Source organism: Paramormyrops kingsleyae, chromosome 2, assembly GCF_048594095.1.
Source record: "Paramormyrops kingsleyae isolate MSU_618 chromosome 2, PKINGS_0.4, whole genome shotgun sequence".
Lineage (NCBI taxonomy): Eukaryota > Metazoa > Chordata > Actinopteri > Osteoglossiformes > Mormyridae > Paramormyrops > Paramormyrops kingsleyae.
The window spans coordinates 25,468,959-25,489,739 of NC_132798.1; the positions used below are offsets into that span (position 1 = coordinate 25,468,959).

General features: G+C 53.7%; 1 protein-coding gene across 2 annotated transcripts in view; it reads left to right on the forward strand.

Moving 5' to 3' along the window:
• The window catches only part of ptch1 (patched 1), a 45,187-nt gene that overhangs the window by 21,323 nt on the left and 3,083 nt on the right, over window positions 1–20,781 (forward strand). For both annotated transcript variants that reach the window (XM_023802931.2, XM_023802930.2), the window contains exons 12-23: window positions 873–998; window positions 5,856–5,974; window positions 6,606–7,068; window positions 7,488–7,797; window positions 10,254–10,396; window positions 12,659–12,842; window positions 14,071–14,351; window positions 15,763–15,900; window positions 15,994–16,136; window positions 18,706–18,805; window positions 19,056–19,367; window positions 20,106–20,682. In XM_023802931.2, the coding sequence (XP_023658699.1) occupies window positions 873–998; window positions 5,856–5,974; window positions 6,606–7,068; window positions 7,488–7,797; window positions 10,254–10,396; window positions 12,659–12,842; window positions 14,071–14,351; window positions 15,763–15,900; window positions 15,994–16,136; window positions 18,706–18,805; window positions 19,056–19,367; window positions 20,106–20,681 (2,895 nt within the window). In that variant the 3' untranslated portion in view covers window position 20,682. The remainder of the gene's footprint in view (window positions 1–872; window positions 999–5,855; window positions 5,975–6,605; window positions 7,069–7,487; window positions 7,798–10,253; window positions 10,397–12,658; window positions 12,843–14,070; window positions 14,352–15,762; window positions 15,901–15,993; window positions 16,137–18,705; window positions 18,806–19,055; window positions 19,368–20,105; window positions 20,683–20,781) is intronic.

Here is a 20,781-nt window from a genome sequence, read left to right on the forward strand (position 1 = left end):
AAAAGAACCCTGGACAATGTGCTGGATCCCCCAGGGAGGTTGAGAAAATGGTACCTTCTCCGTTTCTCACTGAGATGCCGGTTTAGGAGCGTGGTTCATGTATGCGACACCTCCGGTCACCCGAATCATTGCTGGGAAGGGGGGGTGGCGGCGGCATGTGTTTGCCTGCTTTTTGTTTTGTGGTTATCAACACCGGCACTCTCTGAAAACTGAAGGGTGTGTGGATTCCTCACCCCACCCGCCCCATCCCGGCTGTCGCCCTTCGTCTGCCCGAAACACCAAGTAAACAGGTCCCCCTCCCCACGCCGTGTGTGGTCTGACGTGATCGCCTGAATGTGCGTGCAGGCGAGAGATCAGCCGTATTATGTGTGATCCAGTTTTTAAGCTTTTCCCTTCTCAGAACCACAAATGCAGATTAAAACCATCATTCATTTCAATCAGCAGCTGGGCTCAGTTTGAAAATGTTTCTGCTATAATTAACACTCACTTACCTGGTTCGTTACCTCTGTTTATGACTTACGTTGACTGTTTATGACATATGTTACCCCCCCCCCCCCCCCCACACACCTTTCCATTGTAATTTGATGATCATTCCCCTGAAGATGTGGAAGGGTGTTCATTTGCTCCCATTACAGGGGTTAGTGTGCGTGTGTAAGTGATCTGGCTCCTCTCTGACTAAATGGGACGTGTGGCGGAAGGTTCCGTGCTAAACAGAGAAGGAAAATACTAAACTGGCGGCAAAAAGCGAGAAACATTCCTGTCCGATTGCCGATGCTCGGAAACAGACACCATAATGTCCAACTGAACACCTTTCCTGAGTTTTCTTCTCTCCTTGACACTCTCTCTCCTTGTCCATGTGCCCCCCCCCACAGGACCGCACGGGGGAGTGCCTGAAGCGGACCGGGGCCAGCGTCGCACTCACCTCCATCAGCAACGTCACCGCCTTCTTCATGGCTGCCCTCATCCCCATTCCGGCGCTCAGGGCCTTTTCCCTGCAGGTATCTGCTGCCTTTCCACATCCTTCTTTGCCTCCTCATGTTTTTATAGGGTTTTAAATTTTTTTTCTTTTTATTTTGCCCCCCCTCCTGGGGTTAAATTGATCTCATTCATCAAGACAAACCTGATCCCGGGTGTCATGGCCTCCTCTGAACCTGATTAGCGCGGCAGTTTGTGTTGCTCCAGATTGCCAGGACCCTCCAGGTAACCCTATCTGCTGGAGCAGAGGGGGTTGTGGGTTGCTGGGTGGGAGGTAGCGAGGGGGGGAGCCCCAGAGGCAGGGTTATGGGTCAGGGTCATCCTAGCGTGTCCTGCATCTGCAGTTCATTTACGGTGGCGAGTGGGCCAAGCCGGGCCCTTTTGGGGCAATTAGGACACCTGGGGTTCGGCCCGACGCGAGCGGGGTGGGGGTTGAAGTGCGACACGGAGCAGCGTCGCCCCCCAAAGCACACGGAATGAGAATCTGTCCCTGACACCTGCACACCTCACCTGTAAGCTGTGTGGGAGGGACAGGAAGACTTCATGGTGTTTCCTGTGGGCTCTGGCACAGCTGTGGATTATCCCAGTGCATTATGGGAAGGTTTCATCAGCATTCAATAGGACCAGTAGGAGAATAGGAAGGGGCTTTTAATAAGGCTTCTGCGATCTTTTTCATAACCGTATCTCACACTGGCAGTCCTGTCTGTGGTACTGCAATGGCTGGTTTGTGTTTTCATAGAATTAGATATAATTGGTATTTCTGGTATGATGGATGGATGGATGTGCTGTTTGTGTGTGTGTGTGTGTGTGTGTGTGTGTGGGGGGGTCGTGTATATATTACATTGTGGGGGACCAAATGTCCCCTCAATGTGATGAAATTCTGTGATTTTGATGTTGTGGGAACCATTTTTTTCAGTCCCCACTAGGGGAAACTCAATTTTACAGAAATCTGTGATTGCAAGCAAAAAACTGAAAAATGTCAAAAGTCTTGTTTGGTTAGGGCTCGGTTGGGGTTGAGGTTGTCATAGTTAGGGTAAGGGTTTTGCCCATAGACATGAATAGAGAGTCCCTGCAAAGATATGAATACATGGACTGTGTGTGTGTGTATGTGTGTGTGTTATTTTCTTAAGGCAACCTAGCCTAAGTCTGCAGCTGCCGGTTCTGAGGTGTTGAGGGCGGCACCGTCTCTGCTTTCATGTGGCGAGTCGGAGGTTGTGTGTTGGGACCCTGCATGATTTACGGCCAGGCCCAGCCCCGACCTTGCAGATAAAGCTGCGGCTCCGGCCAGAGCTGTGAGCTCCTCTGCCGAGGCTGTTTCCACAGCTGCGCAGCCTGGCCGAGCCAGGAAATGTACATATTTATTTGCCCATGCAGCAGGGTAGCTCCTGCTGGTGCCCTGGTGCTTTGCTGTTTGGGCTTCTCCGGGGCGCGTGCCGAGTGATTGGGGTGTAGCTGCCTATCCGCGGCTGAAGGAAGATCAGCGAAGCTTTGAGTAATGGCATCTCCCGATGAAGCCGCACGGAGGACGCTTCCATTCATTTATTATTCCTTCCAGCAGAAGGTCGACTCGTGAAACCCGCTTACATGTGCTTGCAGCCTTTTATCCAGCCTCACGCCCCCCTTTTTGGGTGGGGGTTCATTTTCCCATGCCAGTCGAATGTATGGTTTGGGTCACACCCTCTCTGCGGTGGAGCGGGTTCCGGCCTTGGCCCGGGGTCCGATCCCGCCCCAAACTGGTTCCTCAGTGGCAGGAGGCGCATGGAAAAGATGACCGCGGCCCACGGGCAGAGCGGCAAGGCCTGGCAGGACAGGCGCATGCATGTCATGCGGTCTGGAAGCAAAGGGATCACTGCCACCTGGGGTCAGTATGCCTGCTGGGCATCTGAAATGCGACGCGGCCTGGTTCACCACAGCGCGTGACGTGCACACTTGCAGCAGAGCGCGCCCACGTGCGAGCAGGGCCGCTCAGATTCCCACGTCATGCATGCATGCGTGTGTGAGGTTACCCTCTTCTTTTTGACAGTCTGTGTTTCTTTCTTCCTGTCTGGTCTGGGTGGATTCAGTAATGTTGGGGGTCATGGGGGGTGAAGATGGATGACTGTGTCTGTATCTCCCAAAAGCTGAAGGACATCCATGAACTTTTTTTTTTTTTTGTTTGTCCCTGTGTTCTCAGAAACGTGGCTCCTCCCTTTCGATCTCAATCGTGGTGTGAGAGCTTGTTGTCCTTGAGGAGCATGCATATGTGTGTGTGTGTGTGTGTGTGTGGGGCGCTGTGTGTGGGGCGCTGTTTGTGTGTGTGTGTGTGTGTGTGTGTGTGTGTGTGTGTGTGTGCGTGTGTGCATGCGTCTTTGCCCGGGCTGTGTGTGTGTGTGTGTGTGTGGGGCGCTGTGTGTGTGTGGGGCGCTGTGTGTGTGTGTGTGTGTGTGTGTGTGTGTGTGTGTGTTCCCGGCCTGTGTGTGTGTGTGGGGCGCTGTGTGTGTGTGTGTGTGTGTGTGTTCCCGGCCTGTGTGCGTGTGTGTGTGCATGCGTCTTTGCCCGGCCTGTGTGGGGCGCTGTGTGTGTGTGTGTGTGTGTGTGTGTTCCCGGCCTGTGTGCTTGTGTGTGTGCATGCGTCTTTGCCCGGCCTGTGTGGGGCGCTGTGTGTGTGTGTGTGTGTGTGTGTGTGTGTGTGTGTGTTCCCGGCCTGTGTGCGTGTGTGTGTGCATGCGTCTTTGCCCGGCCTGTGTGGGGCGCTGTGTGTGTGTGTGTGTGTGTGTGTGTGTGCATGCGTCTTTGCCCGGCCTGTGTGGGGCGCTGTGTGTGTGTGTGTGTGTGTGTGTGTGTGTGTGTGTGTGTGTGTGTGTGTGTGTGTGTGTGTGCTATGTTTTCTTTCCCCCTCTCTGCCCACACTGAGGCAGCTTTCATGTCCCCCGTGCCGCCCGCCTCCTGCTCCTCTGCGGGCAGCGCAGACCAGGGAAGGAAAACATTCCAGCAGGGAATTACCGGGGCTCAGTGCAGGGATTAAAGCAGGACGCACTGTGCCAGTCCCAACAGAGCTCGCCTCTGAAGAGAACCCGCGCATAGCTGTGGTCTCCCCTCTCTTTCTCCCTCTCTCTCCCTCTCTCCCTCTTTCTCTTTCTCCCCCCCCGCCCCCCATCCCCCAGACCCTTACCCTCCAGGCCGACACGGCGTGTCAGTGTGTCCCTGAGTGTCGCGTGCGTTTCTGTGGATTTCCGTGCATGCAAAAGGAGGAGGGGAGGGGCTGGGGGGTGTCACATGGCGTGGAGCTGCACGAATGCTGAACACCACTGGGAGGGGGGGCAGTGTAGATGGGGGGCGGGGGGGGGGGGGGGGGGTTACTCCGAGCTGGCAGTGCTAAGGGGTGGGGGGGGGGTGCTCTCTGACAAGCCTCAACGCTTGCTCATCACCTCCAGTCCCTGCCGCCCTCCCTACTCTCTGGGTGGTCTGGCAGCTGAGCAGGATACAGATTGTACCTTGGGCAGGGCCCCAGCCAGCCCCCCCACACCCCCACACATGCTGCTTTCTTCTGTTTCCTCCCTGCTCTCTCTCTCTCTCTCTCTCTCCTTGTTTTCTTTCCTGCTTCGCTCCCCACTCTCTCTTGCTTCACACTCCCTCCTTATTTTCATATTTGCTGCACTTTCTCTCTCTCTCTCTCTGCTCCTGTTCCTCCTCTTTCTGCTCCTCTTTTGTATTTCACCCCCCAGCCCTGCGCTCTCTTCCCCATTCTCCCTCTGACTGCCCCCCAGCCCCCGAAGCTCCGCATTTTCACCCTTTTTTCTCTCCCCTTGTGTTCTACCTCCCAGCATGCCCGCAGAAAGCCTCCCCAAACCCCAAATCCCGGTGTCAATGCTTGGATCCGCTTTGTTATTTTAGGAGCTCCTTTTCCTGCCAGGGTGGGGGGGAAGCTGTGTGATTCCCCCTCCCAGGCCTGTCCCGGCTGGCCCCCTTCTTCCTGGGGGGGGCGTTACGGGCTCCCAGTGTCAGCAGTGTTGTGGCAGCCCCCAGCAGTGGAAGCTGGTGGCCGCCCTTGTCCCCTGCATGGGGGGGTGGGTGGGGGTTGGGCCCTTGTATGATGAGCAGCCCTTGAAGGAACACCCCCCCAGGACACCGGCTCAAGCAAGCTGTCTGCATGGTGGATATTAACCATATTAATGCCCCCCAGCATGGCGGCATGTCGGCCCCAGTGGCTTGTGGGGAGAACGAGGGCTTTGGCGCCGCATTGAGATTGGGGACCAGTATGCTGAGGACACTTCTGCTATGACCAAAATGACCATTAGCAGCACTTACTGCTGCCGTAACTTTCCGCTGTTTTCCGGCTATGTTTTTCCCTATAAGGTTGGCCATATCCTTCATGCCCGTCTTGCTGTTTCGCCGCTGTGATTTTCAAGGTGTTTTCTGGCATGAACCTTTTATATTTGTGCTGACTGGGCGAATGCACTTGTGTGCAGAAAGTGCGATGGTGATCAAACCCTGCACCTCCCACTGGTCATCCCTCATGTGGCGTCACTCGAGCCCCCGGCTTCCCTGCAGCTCCTAGCCGGGGGCTCCGGAAGCCTGGCACCAATCGCAAAGGGGCTCAAGCGACAGAGTGTCTGTCCATCTCTGTCATGCTTGATCCTCTGCATCCGCGAGCGTGTTCAGTGTTTTTCGGGATTTCCATAGCGATACAAAAGGCCCGGTGTTGTCGCTGAAGTGCATCTCATCTCACCAGCGCATTTGCCGTTTGAATGTTTGTGTATGTCTGCGCTGTGTACTCCCTCAGCTGTAAAAGTGTGAGGGTTTTATTGAGCTGGGCCTGAGTGAGCCTGAAACTCCTCCCCCCTCATTAAAGCCCCTCCCCCTTTCATTAAAGGCCCTCCCCCACATTTCTTCCCACTCAGGCGGCGGTGGTGGTCGTCTTCAATTTCGCCATGGTGCTGCTCATCTTCCCCGCCATCCTCAGCATGGACCTGTACCGCCGCGAGGACCGGCGCTTTGACATCTTCTGCTGCTTCGTCAGGTAAGTGGGCAGCTTCCGCTGCTTCCTGCTCCCGGCTCGTTTCCCCCATGAAGGAAAAGGAAGGGTGGGGGGTGGGGGTGGGGGTTCACCCTCTGGCCTGCTCCAGGCACATATTTCCTCCACGCAGTCATCGCATCGTCATTTGAAGGAAATTAAACTTAATGCCCAAACTTTCCTCTCCATCATCACGCTCTTTTTTTTGTTAGTAGTATCCTTCCAAGAAGCATGTTGGAAGGGTTTTCTTTGTTTTCTCTTCCCATCCCCCCCCATGGGGCCCTAATTTGAGCTCACCGCTGATGAGGGTTGAGGCCATTCCGGAATGCATTCATCAATTCCAGTAGAAATCAGGTAATGTAACTGGAGTTGGAATTAAATTCGAATTTCAGGGAGATTTTAATTCCAATTCTTTTCCCCATGTTTTTTTTCCCCAATCCCAACTCCCGGTTCCATTTCCTGATTTGGATTGGAACTGATGAATGCATTCCGGAATGGCCCCAACCCTGACACACACAAACATGCACACCGCCATTCTCCTAGACACAAACAAAGGTTTTAGATGTGTTGTTTTTAGCTTGCATCCATGGCGACCAGGATTATGTAATGTTGTCCTTCTCCCTCTGCCCCCCCCCAGCCCATGTGCCAATCGTGTGATCCAGATGGAGCCACAGGCATACCTGGATGGCATGGAGGCCGGGCGCTACAGCCCGCCGCCGTCCTACAGCAGCCACGGCTTCGCACAACAAACGCACATCACCATGCAGTCGACGGTGCAGCTGCGCACACAATACGACCCGCGCACGCAGGCCTTCTACACCACGGCCGAGCCGTGCTCTGAGATCTCCGTACAACCCATCAACAACAACAACAACAACAGCAGCGGCCAGAGAGGCCAGGCCGGCTCTGGCTACACCCCCCAGGCCCAAGGCGAGGCTGCTGGCTTCCAGAGTCCTGAGAGCACCAGCTCCATGCGGGACCTCCTCTCTCGGTCGGCCGAGCCCCCCCTGCGCTGTGTGGAGCCCCCCTGCTCCCACTGGACCTTTGCTTCCTTCGCCGAGAAGCACTATGCTCCCTTCCTGCTTCAGCCCACCACCAAGGTGAGCTTTTCCTCATTGACCTGCCTTTTCATATCTGCTGCACCCAATAATCTCTGCCCTGCCCCTTTCCCATCGTCCCGCCCCTTCCCCTGGTTGGGAGTTTCCAGTCGTGCCATTGGCCGAGAGCTGCAGTAGCAGGGCTTTTTGATAGAATTCCATTGGGTGCAGATGTCACAGACTTCAGAATGCTTCAGGAGGACAAGCTCTTAAGAAGCCAGTCCTGGGGGATCAGTCGCCCTGCTGAGTGACCTTTTAAATTCTCAGGGAACAAATCAACTTTGCTGTGTTATTCAGTGCAGCAGGGTCTGTACAGGTTTAGACTGGTGACCGGTTTATAGATTTAAATCTTGTGTGTAGGAGCAGGATGCTTGAGCTGTCCTGACCCAACCCTGTGCTCTCCTCCCTCCCGCCAATCTCAGGTGGTGGTCATCGTGCTGTTCCTCTGCCTGTTGGTCGTCAGCCTGTATGGCACTACTAGGGTCCGCGATGGCCTGGAGCTCACTGACATTGTGCCGCGGGAGACCCGCGAGTACGACTTCATCGGTGCACAGTTCAAGTACTTCTCCTTCTACAACATGTACGTGGTGACGCAGGGCGCGGACTATGCGCGCGGCCAGGCCCTGCTCTACGAGCTGCACCAGCGTTTCGGCGCCGTCAAGTACGTGCTGCGGACCGACGACGGCCAGCTGCCCCGCATGTGGCTACACTACTTCCGGGACTGGCTGCAAGGTAAGAGCCCTACCCAGTGGGTGGGGAACATCAGAGGGGCCGTAATTCATACAGAGGGGCCAACCTTCTCATTAGCCAAAGACACGTTTTGAACTGGTGAGTGACAGGGGTGGCACTCTAGGGACCAATCAGCTGTCAGTTGGGGCCACCCTGGGGTGGCATTTTGTCCCTCACGTGCGACACGCCCTCTGACGTGCAACATCGAGTACTTGGCGATGTCCCAGAAAATCGGGTCCTCTCTGTTCTCCAAGCTACCATTATCCATGCTTACACACTCATTGGTCCCTCCTAATTTTTGGGCGCCTGAAAGTCTTCCTCTTTCTCCCCCCTTGTGGGTGGCCCGGCCTGTGATACTGGGGGAAGGGGGGAGGTTTCTTTGACCCAGTGTCAATTGGCACGTGAAATATAATTCCCTCAATATTCACAGAACATCTTGCTCTTGTCTGGAATCCCGGGTGTCACGCCACATCCTGGGGAGGACAAGGACCTCTTACAGTGCAGTCTCCCTCCCCGTGCTGTTGTTGAAAAGGCCATTTTTTTTTTTATTCCGGATGGTGCTCTCATGGGGGGCCGTCAACTCAGCGGGGGGGCGAGCTCTTGCCGGTGGCGACTCGCTGACTGCACTTTTGTCTACGGGAAATCGGTAGTCGGACATATTTAAGAGAAGGAAAGTATTATTATATTTGTCTCCCATTTGCCTCTGTCATCGGAATCGGCCAGATGTTTGTGTGTGCGGGTGTGTGTATCTGTCTGCCTGTGAGAAAGCAAGAGAGGGAGAAGGATAGGGAGGAATGGGGGGCGGTACGCTTCAAAATGGCCTGACAAATTGGAGCCAGACTGCGAAACAAGGAAGACTGAAAACAATGTGTCTCACAAATGAGCCACAGGCGATTGGAGAGAGAACGAGAGCGGCGGGGGGGAGGGGGGGGTTAGGGGAAATGCTAGATTGTGGTTTAAAAGAGAACAGCGGGTGGGCGATGGGTTTGATGCTGGAGGTAAATAAGAGTAGCTGGGTCCTTTGCCCAATCCCACATTTTTTATTTTGCAAATTTTTCAACTATATTTTGCAACTTTTTTTTAATTTTTTTTTATAGAGTCACTTTAATTTCCCCCCCAAACAGAATGACTGACTGAGCATGAGGGGCTACAGAGGCTAACCTTAATGCGCTCACACGGCCGTAAACCCCATCCTTCCTCTAGCACGCTCTGCACTGAGCTGAAACTCATCTGTCCACTGGGCCCCCACAGCGGCAGCCTCAGAATGACCCGTCGCAACCCCAGAAAGATAAAGTGTAACCCCCCCCCCCCCCATAAGAAGTGGCACGTGGGGGTGATGACACCGCCAAATATCAGCTTTAATTATAGATTAGCTTGAGTAATATTTTATGTCGTTGAACGATGAAAGGAGGAGCCGGGAGACGAGATTGATACGCGGGATGGAAACTTTACACTCGGAAAACGTAATATAGGCTGTCGGTGGTGTGATTTATACGCCCGCCCTGGGTCTCGCAGGCGATGTTTAGGTCGCATGAGCACCAGGAGGCCACATGCACGGTTCTCAGGGTCTTACTCCATTGCCAGGCCCCTGCATCCTGTCGCTGTGGTTGCAGCTTCAATGCGTTCGCCTAATGGCCCGTGGATTTAAATCTGATTAATCAGCGGGTTGGAGAGAGTTTATAGGTTTATGGTTTTGAATCAAAAGTCCTTGTCTCCTCCCTTAAATTAAAAATGCACACCCCCAAGGGCTGCGTCGAGACGTCCGGGTGTCACCTGCACTTGGTTTGACAGCTCTGGACAATGGACCTGAAGGAAGTTTGGAGCAGTTCTTAGAGACAACTCAGGAACCAGGAACATTAATTAGGTGGAAAGACCTTGCCTGTGCCCTCAGCACCAGCTTCTTTAGACCACAGAACTATAGGCCTCGTGCCAGGCTGGTTAGAGTTGGGAGGGGATTGTGAGACTAGATGGGGACACGTTCAGGGACGGGAAGAGGAGTCTAAGCAGATAAGCGTGACTGTCCCCACGCCGAACCCACTCCCCACCAAAGGTAACAGCCAGTGTGGAATTAGGCCAGAAAAGGAGGACATGATGCATCCCAGGGCTGTTTTGGATGGGGGGGGGCAGCATTCAGTCACAAAACCTTGGACAGCTTCACTTTCATAATTGCCGAAATTGACACACTTGACTTCCCTGAAAAAGTACTTAAGGCTGTCAGTGCCGACACCCACACCCCTTTGCCCACAAACCCTTTCACTTTACCACAAATTGCATTCCAGCCCCTAAACCAGGGGGCTTTATAGAGGCTGCAGGCAGGCTGATGCAACCTGGACTGCTCCTATGAAAAGTACAGTGGTGGCAAGCAGGGGAAGCTATAAAAGCAGCGTTTGTGGGTCATGGAGCTGGGCGTCTGCAGTCTCTGCATGTTTCACCATGTTCCATGTCTTTGTCCTCGGCAGGTCTTCAGAATGCCTTCGACCGTGACTGGGAGGCGGGGAAGATCACTCAGACCAACTACCGGAATGGCTCAGACGACGGGGTTCTGGCCTACAAGCTCCTGGTGCAGACTGGCCGGAGAGACAAGCCCATCAGTGCTAACCAGGTAAGCATGTTGTCGGTCTACGAGCCCGTCGGCTTTGGACAACCGACACCTTTAGACCCAACAGATTCATGGAAGAGGCGTTTCAAACCGTTCAAGAGCAGCCCGTTTTAACACTGAACATCTATTGAACCATCTAGTGGAGCATGGAGGTCCTATAGATGGTTATGTACAGCAGTGTTCTGCAGGAAATGAAATGCAAGCAGCATGTCATTCTAGCGGATAGATGATTTTCAGCCTGTCTCAAGCCATTATCATCTTGGGCAGTTAGTTTTGTGAATAAATATCACGTTTTTCTCTAGACCGGTTATTTGGCGCTAGGAAGGTCCAAAAGAGATTCCGCTTCCGGACTGGCTCGGCGACACCGACTTCCCAATGTGTTTGTGGGCTGTCCGCAGAAAACCACACCTGGCTTATAAATGCACTTCACCCTGATTGCCTTACCAAGCCCTGGAATTTAAAGGACTCACAGGAGCTGTAATCCGCCTCTGAAAAAACCATTAACTCTTCGTTCGGCCTGTTTTTATTATTTATTTTTTTTTTCGGATTCTTTTTCTGCGGAATGAAAATTTTTGAGCTAGTGACTAACTTCCAAAGCCCCACCCCCCTTCCCCCCCCCCCCCCCCCAGCACCCGCCTACATGACAGTTTAACACGTTTACAGTGTTCTTAGTTATGACCTGGTTTTAGGCGCGAGGCTCGCAATTTTTTAAATATTTAAAAAAATGAAACACTGATTGCAGGGGGGGGGGGGGCGCTGGGTTGCCAGAACACTCTCAGTCTCTGTGAGGTCTTGGAGGAGGGTTTGAAGGGGGTGGGGGGGAGGGACTCGTCCTAGCTGTCGGAATGAGAAGTTGGCATGTGCCAGGTAAAAAATAAATAAATAAAAATAAAAAAATGGGGGGGGGGGAGCGAACAATAAGAAAAGGACTGTTGGCATGCAGTGCACGATGCCACTTTCTGTGTCTGTGAGAGAGGGCGAGAGCGAGCGCCACTGGGCCGGGGGGGGCCGGCCACGCATTGTGTGCCCCCACTGACAGCTCGAAGACATACAGGCGTTGCGTATCCTGCCGCTTAATTGAATCCAGACCTTTGGAATCCAAACTCTCCCCCCCCCACCCCACTGGCACACGCTCTATCCCTTGTTTCTCTGATCTGCTCGCTTCCAGTCTCGTGAATCATCGCGGGGCGACCAGCGCGTGTTTCCATGCTGCACGGTAGTGGCACACGGCATGTTCCACCCCTGGACCCCAGGGGGCTTCACAATTTTATGTTCTTATTTTCAATATGTAAAGCCTGTGTGCCGTGATGAGGTCGTCTTTTGACCTACTTAGAACGCACTAAGAGGTGACGTTTTATGTAAGTTCCATTTTTTGTTATTCGCCGTCGCCGTTAACAGGCACTCGGCCCCAAATTCTCAGTCTGGAAGAATTTTATTTCATTTCAATCCCGCACCCCCCCCCCCCACCCCTCAAACTTATATTGGTGTTGATGTCAGGAGCCCATTTCTTGCCTGCCCTTCACGGTACCTGGAGCAGAACCCCACCACGGAGCCGTGCATTATGGGTATCCATAGGGGTCAGGAGGAGCCCATCTTAGCAACATTTGTACAGATGTTGTTTTATTTTTATAGCTTTCCCCCATTTGCTGGGTGGCATTCCCATCAGTGTTAACAACAAGGTTAACTGCACACAGCCGTGCTCAGGGACTCAGGCCAGTTTTTTTTTTTTTGTTACGCTAACTCAAGCAATTTTTCTCCTACAAATGCCTCCCCCCCTCCCCCCCCTCCCCCCCACAAACGCCATCCACTCAAGTTTTCTGAAACCTGAAATTTATGATCCCAGGACCCCATATATGGTATGGCCTGTGGTCTCCTTGTAACGCTCTTCTAGTGGGGGGGGGGGGTGGCGTGGGTCTGAGAGTCAGTGGCGTGGGTCTGCAAGTCAGTGGGGGGGGGTGGAAAACTTTGCGTGTTTGTGATGGCTGGTCTGTGTGTTTCCCTTACCTACAGCGGACTCCAGCTGTGTGTGTGTGGGTGGGGGGGGGGGTTTGTGGTGATATTTCCCACACTGCTCCTCTGGAATGGGTTTCTTATTAATAATATGTATTCTTACAATTTATGGCATGGATTTTATTATCATTGGGCAGCACAGCAGCTCAGTGGGTAGCGCTTATATATAATATATAAATGCCCTGTGATAGACTGGCATATCCCGCACCCCTGGCAGTCGTATTTACACCTCAGTTTTGTTGTGCCCCCCCCCAGCTGACAAGGCAGCGCCTGGTGGACGCGGACGGCATCATCAACCCCGCCGCCTTCTACATCTACTTGACCGCCTGGGTCAGTAACGACCCCGTTGCCTATGCCGCCTCCCAGGCCAACATCCGCCCCCACCCGCCGGAGTGGGTGCACGACCGCACGGACTCCATGCCCGAGACTCGACTCAGCAGTGAGTCCTCTATTTAAATGCCTCTTTGGGGGGGGGGGGGTCCTGCGAGTGTGTCGCACAAGTCACTTTATATAAAAGCGACTGCATTGTCGCATTAAGCTCGGTGGGGTGGCCCCTGCACTGGAATGAGTGATGAGCGAGCAGAGGAAGCACTGACCTCTGATCAGATTCTGATCTTGCACCATATGTTTGGGTTTATAATGCAGCCTGAGGCCCCTGGTTCTGGATCAGTGCCTTGGGCTCTCGGGTGAACTGCTTGACATGTGACTTTTTTCCCTCCCTGCTGTGTTAATGCTCCTTGTAAAAGTATCAGCGCTGTTTACCAGGACGTCACACCGGTTCTGAGCATGATGTGAGTCAGTAAGCGCGCATCTTTATGCGCTGTATAAATCACAGGCTGGATTTTTATTTTGGAGTGGAGAGAGAGACTCAACCCTTCTGTGAGAGGGAGGGAGCGACCCGGATTGATTTAATTTGCGTCAAAGTCAGGAGTTATCTGACTTAAGTGGCTGGTCAGGTTATTGAGCCTTACAGGGGGGCTCGGGGAGACGTGATTGGATAACAAGCTGAAAGTACTTCCCTCCGCTCGGACCCCTGGAGCAGTGCTGGCGACCGGCCAAGTCTCGTCTTAATGGAAATTTATAGCAGAGGTTATAATGGGGCAAATCATGTTTAGCAAGTGGTGCTGTATGGCGCCGCAGGCAGCGGAACACACAGTGGCATACACCCACGGAGCGGGGGGTCGGCAGGAGGGGGGCATTCTGGCAAGCGGCTCCTGTACTCTCATACAATTGGACCGGACGGCGTGCGTACCCCCTCCCTGCCGTGCTCATACAAATTTCCGCGAAGGACTAATACTGAGCAGAGGGGGAGGAGGAGCCTCTGCTCCCAACACTGTAATTACAGGGGATCAGTGTCAGGAAGAACACCCAGGTGCATGTCCCCGGCGGACACCTGCCTGTCTGGCCTCGGGGTGGCTGGGGAATTGGGAGAAAAACCACAGGAATGGAATACTGTAACTCTGCTTGCCGGTCCGGCTGTGCGGGGTTGGTATGCAGCCATAGCAGCCGAGATTCTGTGTGTGTGTGTGTGTGTGTGTGTGTGTGTGTGTGTGTGTGTGTGTGAGTTTGGTGCTGAAGGATGATGTGTTCCATGGATATGTGATATTGACTGTGTGTCTGATTGAGGTGAGCCCATTCTCACAGATGCCCCCCCACCCCCTCCACAGTTCCTACTGCCGAGCCGATCGAATATGCACAGTTCCCTTTCTACCTCAACGGCCTCCGGGAGACGCCGCAGTTCGTGGAGGCCATCGAGAGCGTGCGGGCCGTCTGCAGCAACTACAGCCGGCAGGGCCTGCCCAGCTACCCCAACGGATACCCCTTCCTGTTCTGGGAGCAGTACGTCAGCCTGCGTCACTGGCTGCTGCTCTCCATCAGCGTGGTGCTGGCCTGCACCTTCCTGGTGTGCGCCCTCTTCCTGCTCAACCCCTGGACCGCCGGCATCATCGTGAGTCGCCCCGTCGCCCCGCTGCCTGTAGACTCACTGGCATTGAAGCCACACACAGCGGTGCTCTTACAGACTCTGTCCCCCCAGCCCCCTTCACTGTGGCCCCTTCACACCAAAGTGAACACGGGCACAAACATACACATGCAGGTTCACTCTTAATCCTGAAACTTCTCTCTCATACTCCCCCCCCTCCCCGAATCAGGACTCTGGGGCTGGGGGGGGGGGTCGCTGTAAGGGAGCATTATCTTCTTTACTTATTTATTTAGTGTGGATTGAGCCCCATGCCACCTTTCTGCATGAGCTTTGTGGAAACGTACAGAAGACCCGTTCTCGTATCGCCCGTGCGGGTCACAGTGTTTATCTTCTGCTGTGTTTAGTCTACGTGGGATTCTTGTTTTAAAAGGGTCTTGTTTAAAATGGACGAGGATACGAGAGCGGTTGCCTGGGCGACGGCTACGCTAAACTTGCTAGATGACCTTTGCTTTTCTGCACATTCTTACTGCACATCTACGTCTCCGTCTCCCCCTCCCCCCCGCCCCCACCCATCCCGATCTCACATGTGATTTGTGCTCTCCTGCACGCCGCGCTTCAGACGTCCGAGTCCCCAAAGCTGGACGGCGGATTTCTTGTTCATCCGCATGTTTTACAAGCTGAATGAAAGGGTGGGGGAGGGGGGGGGGAAGAAGTTATGGCTGTGCTTCAGGTTGAACCGCTGGCTTCGTGCAGGGGCCTCTCTCCCCTCGCCCAGCCCCCACCAGCTGCCCTACAATCCCCTCCTTCATGCTCTCTGATCTTCAACCCCCCCACCCCCACCTATCCCCACTTCCAGCCCTGTTCAAAGGCTCCGGGGGCCCCCAGTAACCTGAGACGCATCAGCTGATAATAGCATTTGCCGTGCGGGGGTCTGTGGGGCCGGCCCACCTTCAGCTCGGCTCAGAATGATGTACTAAGTAGCAGTCAGGACGTCTGCTTTAATGCACGGGCCTCGCAAAGCAGCCATCTCTTGGCTTTTTTAAGTGCTGGACTGCTATTTAAGGCATTCACTAGCCACTATACGGCCACTTCAGTATTTATTTCTATTCACTGGACCCCCCCCCCCCCCTTACCCTTTTAACGCTGTCAGCCCCCCCCTTAGCATTGGCTTCACGTGGAGTGGAAATGACAGGTCAGTACCCATGGGGACTTTGCGGTAGCTTTGTGTAGCTCGTTCTCTCTCTCAGACTGACGTTTTTAAGGTTCAGCACTGTGGCCTTCTGGGAAGCCAGGGCCAAAGGGGGCTGCATTACTACACAGGAGTCAAAAGTCCTGCTACCAGAGTCGTGTTAATTGCACTGACGAAGGCCAGGGAGCTTGGGCGAGCCCCGCCCCCCTGCCGCTGCCACTAACACTTGGCGTCCTCAATCCCCCTCAGGTGCTGGTCCTGTCCTTGATGACCGTGGAGCTTTTCGGGATGATGGGCCTGATCGGCATCAAGCTGAGCGCCGTGCCCGTGGTCATCCTCATCGCCTCCGTGGGCATCGGGGTGGAGTTCACCGTTCACGTGGCCTTGGTGAGTGCAGGCGGCTTCCGGAACCTTCAGCCCCTAAGCGCGCAGGCCTTTGGTTCTGATCGCTAACCTATGCGGTTTGCCGGCCCTCTGCAGGCCTTCCTCACCGCCATCGGTGACCGGCACCGGCGAGCGGTTCTGGCCCTGGAGCACATGTTTGCCCCGGTCCTGGATGGGGCATTCTCCACCCTCTTGGGGGTCCTTATGCTGGCTGGGTCTGAGTTTGACTTCATCGTCAGGTGACTATGCCACCTAATGTGTACTTATGTGCCGCACCCCCCCCCCACCTCACCACCCTATTTAACTCCTAACCCTATCCACAATTACTCAACTCACTATTAATTACTAGTCTTTCAAACTACCCGACTATCATCTCCTTCCAAGTATAGCTAGTCATCTTCCATAATCTGTGCCTGAACTTGTGATGTCTGTGTTTCTCATACTTATTTGCTAAATTTTTGCATGGAAAGAAAAAGCTAGATCGCATTGGATAACCTCCTAATTTTTAATATATGCTGACTGTTTTCTTCGCGCCATTTTTTCCAACATTTACTCGAGCTCTAAAAATGGGCAATCCCACAGGACTTCCTCCGCTGAGTTCAGTACTCACTGCCAGCTGAATATACGACCTACCAGTACAGCCTGTCTATATATTCCATCTCTGCCATGATTTTTGTGGGAGCAGCCCACTCTCCTCAAGAAGAGAAGCAGCTTGAAAGCAGACCCATTTGGCCTGAAGTTATTTGAAAGACGGTGGCTTGTATTCTGAGTCTTTGGCTCCATTCCTTCTGGGTACTTGGTGGTTTTACCTACTGGCTATATATAAATGTATATTGTGACAGTTTAGATAATACTGAGCTCCAGAGTGACTTGCAACCTGGTAATTTACCAGCAAGAGCAGGGCAGCAGGCTCAGGATTTCTCTTCTGCTTCTAAGACGTCGCTCCTCTGATCAGGAATGAACTAGGAGATGACAGTTTAGTCCAGAACCATTTGGCCAGTGATGGAACCAAACATGTAAACAGAAACCTATACTCAGGGTTACAGTCCGTGAGAGGAACCTGTTTTTGGGCCCTTGGGCCTCAGTGAAATATTGAGCGGACTAAGTGGAGATGAAAAGGGGTTCTGGGAAAATGCTGCCGGCCTGAGAGCAGCGGCGGGGAGCGGAGAGCCAGGAGGCTTTGGGCCTGGCTTGTGTAATCCCTCACAGCTAGTTTAACTGCCATCTCCAGACATTTACGAGCTCCCGAGCGAGAGAGCTGAGGTTGTGTGTGACACACGGTGCGATGGGAGGCCAGTAGAGTCCACGTAGGGGGCTCCTCCTGAATCGCATAGGCCACGGGCTAGCAGTCTGCCCGGGGCGCGTCACACGCCAGCACTGACACGGCCATATCTGGCAGGTAGTTTCCGGCACCTTCTCCACGGGCTTTGGGAGGAGGCGTGGGAGCAGGAATTAGCCAGGGGGGTGGATTTACTGTTTGCAGGCTGAAGCCAGGAAGGTCTCCTGCTTGTGGAGTTAAGAGCCAGTCCATCCAGATGGGACCGGCAAGATGGCAACTTCAAGCCTGCTGCTCTGCCGGACAGTGTGGGGGCCCGCCGGCACGGGAGAAAGGGCGGGCCGACGATTAGCAGGCGTAGGTTGGGCCGTGCCGGCAGACATGGCAGGCAAACGAGCTCAAGTTCCCGTTGTGAAATCCCACGGCTTGATGGACTACTCGGGCCAACATTTATGGGAACAGATTTAAGCTGAAGCCCCTCTTATTCGCTAGCTGGCAGAATCCAGTGTCTCAGAGACACATGCATACATATTTAACATAAAAAAAAACAAAATTCAATGCACATTTGTCCATTTTCAGTTTCCAAGTTCACATCCTTTGCTCAACCCAGCTGTGTTTCTGGATGGTGGAATTGAGGGGGTTTGAAGCCATCAGTAGAAACATGGAGAGGATCAGCAGAGCTGCTTTTCAGCAAAGCCAAGCTGTCCAGAGGGGCCCTTTTAAATGTCAGAGGGTGGGACCCACCAGACGGCGGCTCGGCGAGGAGGCTTTCCGGGCTTTACCGCATTCAGGCGCAGTTAACCTTAGACGGAGCAGAACTCTGGACCCTGCGGTGTTCTGGAGCTGGGGTGGCTGGAGCATCACACATGTTTCTTGCAGTCCTGCGGGACGGGGGGGTTGGTGTCAGGAGGAAAAGGCTGGGGGTCCGTCTTACCTGATACTCGAGATTTAATTAGTCGGGGGATTGAGGGAGGCTTGAGAATTTCACAGAGGCTTAGCTGCCAGGAGAGAAAGCAGAAGGGGGGGTGCTGGAGGGGGTGGGGGGTGAGAGGAGGCTTGGTGTTCTTCCTCCCTTCCTCCTAGACTAAATTGTTTAAATTCTGCACCCTCCGCTTGGTTTGTTTGCTTCTGCTGGTGTTCCAGTAGACGGGCCCCTGTCTCTTTGTGCTCCAGCCCTGCTCTTTACATTCCTGCTGCCTTCGCTCTCGCTTGCGTTTGCTTGCAGGCTGCAGACGTTGGGGGTGCAGCGGTGTGGGGGGGCTGTGGGCTGTGTTTTTGTTTCCATCTGCAGTGCCTTTGAATTAACGGGCTGATTATTTCTCCTCCCCCCCCCCCCCTTTGCATTTGACCAACTAACACTCTTTGCCTCTTAGCCTCACATAAGGTAATTTTGTTTTTCGGTCCTTTCACTAATCCCTGTGTGGTATTCGGAGCCATGTTTTGTGTTTAATCATTTCACTCCGTCAAGCGGAGTGTTTATTTTATTCCCTTCTGAAAGCCCTTCCTGTTTAATGCAATGTGATGTTCTGCAGGTACTTCTTTGCAGTCCTGGCCATTCTGACTGTACTTGGTGTCCTCAATGGATTGGTCCTCCTTCCTGTTTTATTGTCCTACTTTGGCCCATATCCTGAGGTGAGAGTTCTTGCAGTGTTATGCTGTTTTTTTTTTTTTTTTTTGGGGTGGGGGGGGGAGCTCATTCCAGTTAAACACTTAATGCTGAACAGACGCAGTGGAACAGTGGAGCCTTTAAGTGACAAAGACCCAGTTCCAGGGAGGTCTTATGGAATTACACAAAGCTGACCCCCATATTCCGTGAATTACCTGTTATCAGATAGACAGTTCTTTATTTGAAATATTAATTCCCCCCACTCTTTTCTCCAAGGTTTCTCCAGTTGATGGCCGAAACCAGCTGCCCACGCCGCCACCAGTGCCGGCCCCCCCAGTGGTCCATTTCGCGGTGCGGCCCAGCCACGGGGGCGGAGGTACCGGCTCAGATTCCTCGGACTCGGAGTACAGCTCCAGCACAATGGCGTCGAGCATCAGCCAGGAGCTGCAGCAGTACGAGGCATGGCACTCGGAGGGGGGCACTGCGAGGCAGGAGGGCCCCCGACCCAACTGCACGCGCTCCGGCACACGGGGGCAGCCTGTCGGCAGAGCCCGGCATACGGGCCCCCCGCTCTTCCCCTTCTCTGCTGTGAGTGTCGCAATGTCCCGGAGGGGGGGGGGGGGTATACTGAAATTGTGTCACTGTTAGAATATAGTTAGAATATAGTTGTCAGAATCCTTAAAAGGCTACGGAAAAGGTGGAGTGAAAAATGGGTGTTGTTTGTTGTTGGGTGGTGTTTCGTCACAAATTGGCAGTGATGTATCAAAGATCAGAACCAGGGCCAGTCCAGGCTTTTTTTAATTGATCGGTATCAGCTACCACAGCTCGATCCAAAGCCTGATCTATTAAATTTCACCTAATTGACGTTAATTCCTTATATCGTAAGGTTCCATGACATGCTACAGTTTATGCATGGCTTGAGACTGTAAGCTATTGAGAAGCCAGATGTGTGGGAAATTTTCTTTACATTGTGAACTCAAAGTAGCCCAACAATTGTCTGTGATGTTTGTGATGCCATTCTTTTAAAAGGAGGTAGTAACAGAGTGTTTAATATAACAAATTTCCCTTGCAGAAGGGAAGAATGCTGAGAAATCATGAGGCTTACCTAGACGAGGACAGTGTGTGTGTGCGTGTGTGTGTGTGTGTGTGTGTGTGTGTGTGTGCGCGCGCATGTGCATGTGCGTGTGTGTAATATTTAAAGATCATATCAGGTCTCTGATTCACAGATATAACTATTAAATGGATTAGATAGAATCAGGCTACCAAAAAAAGTGGATTGGGCATCCCTAGTAATTGGTATAATTACAATGTTCCCTGTTCTTGCAGCCCATTCAGTTGGACTCCAGGCAACAGCCTCCGCATCCACAGCATCGGCCCCACACCGCTCACCACCAGGGGGCGGCGGCGGCCCAGCCGGCACGCCAGTACACCAGCCGGGATCCCAGGAGAGAGTCGGCGAGAGGCCCCCGGCAGCAGCACCAGCAGCCGCCGCCCCACAGGCTGCGGACGGATGCTTTCGAGGCGACCGCCAAGGGTCCCCGCCATCCCGGACCAGGCCTCAGGGACAGATCAGGGCCGCGGACCTGTCCCCGCAAACCCCGTGCTCAAACCACCTTCGCTGCTCCCGACCCCATCTACGGCCAGCCCATCACCACGGTGACTGCCTCCGCCTCAGTGACAGTGGCGGTCCACTCTGGCCTGCCTCCGCAGAACCCTGCATACCCAGCCTATCCCTCGTCAGACGGGTACCAGCCGGCCGACCACATGGACCCTGACCCTCCCTTCCCTGACCCCCACGTGCCCTTCGAAGGGCAGCCAGAGGAGAAGGAGGCGACAGAGGCCATTGAGCTGCAGGACGTGGAATGTGAAGCCCGGTGCGATGGCAGGAGGTCAGACAGCTGAGGTACAGGCCCCCGGGCCGCCGAGACACAGCAGGCTTACTCTGAGTATCTAACATACAGGCCCACAGGGCAGGAGTGATTCCCTCCATCTGTGATTCAGA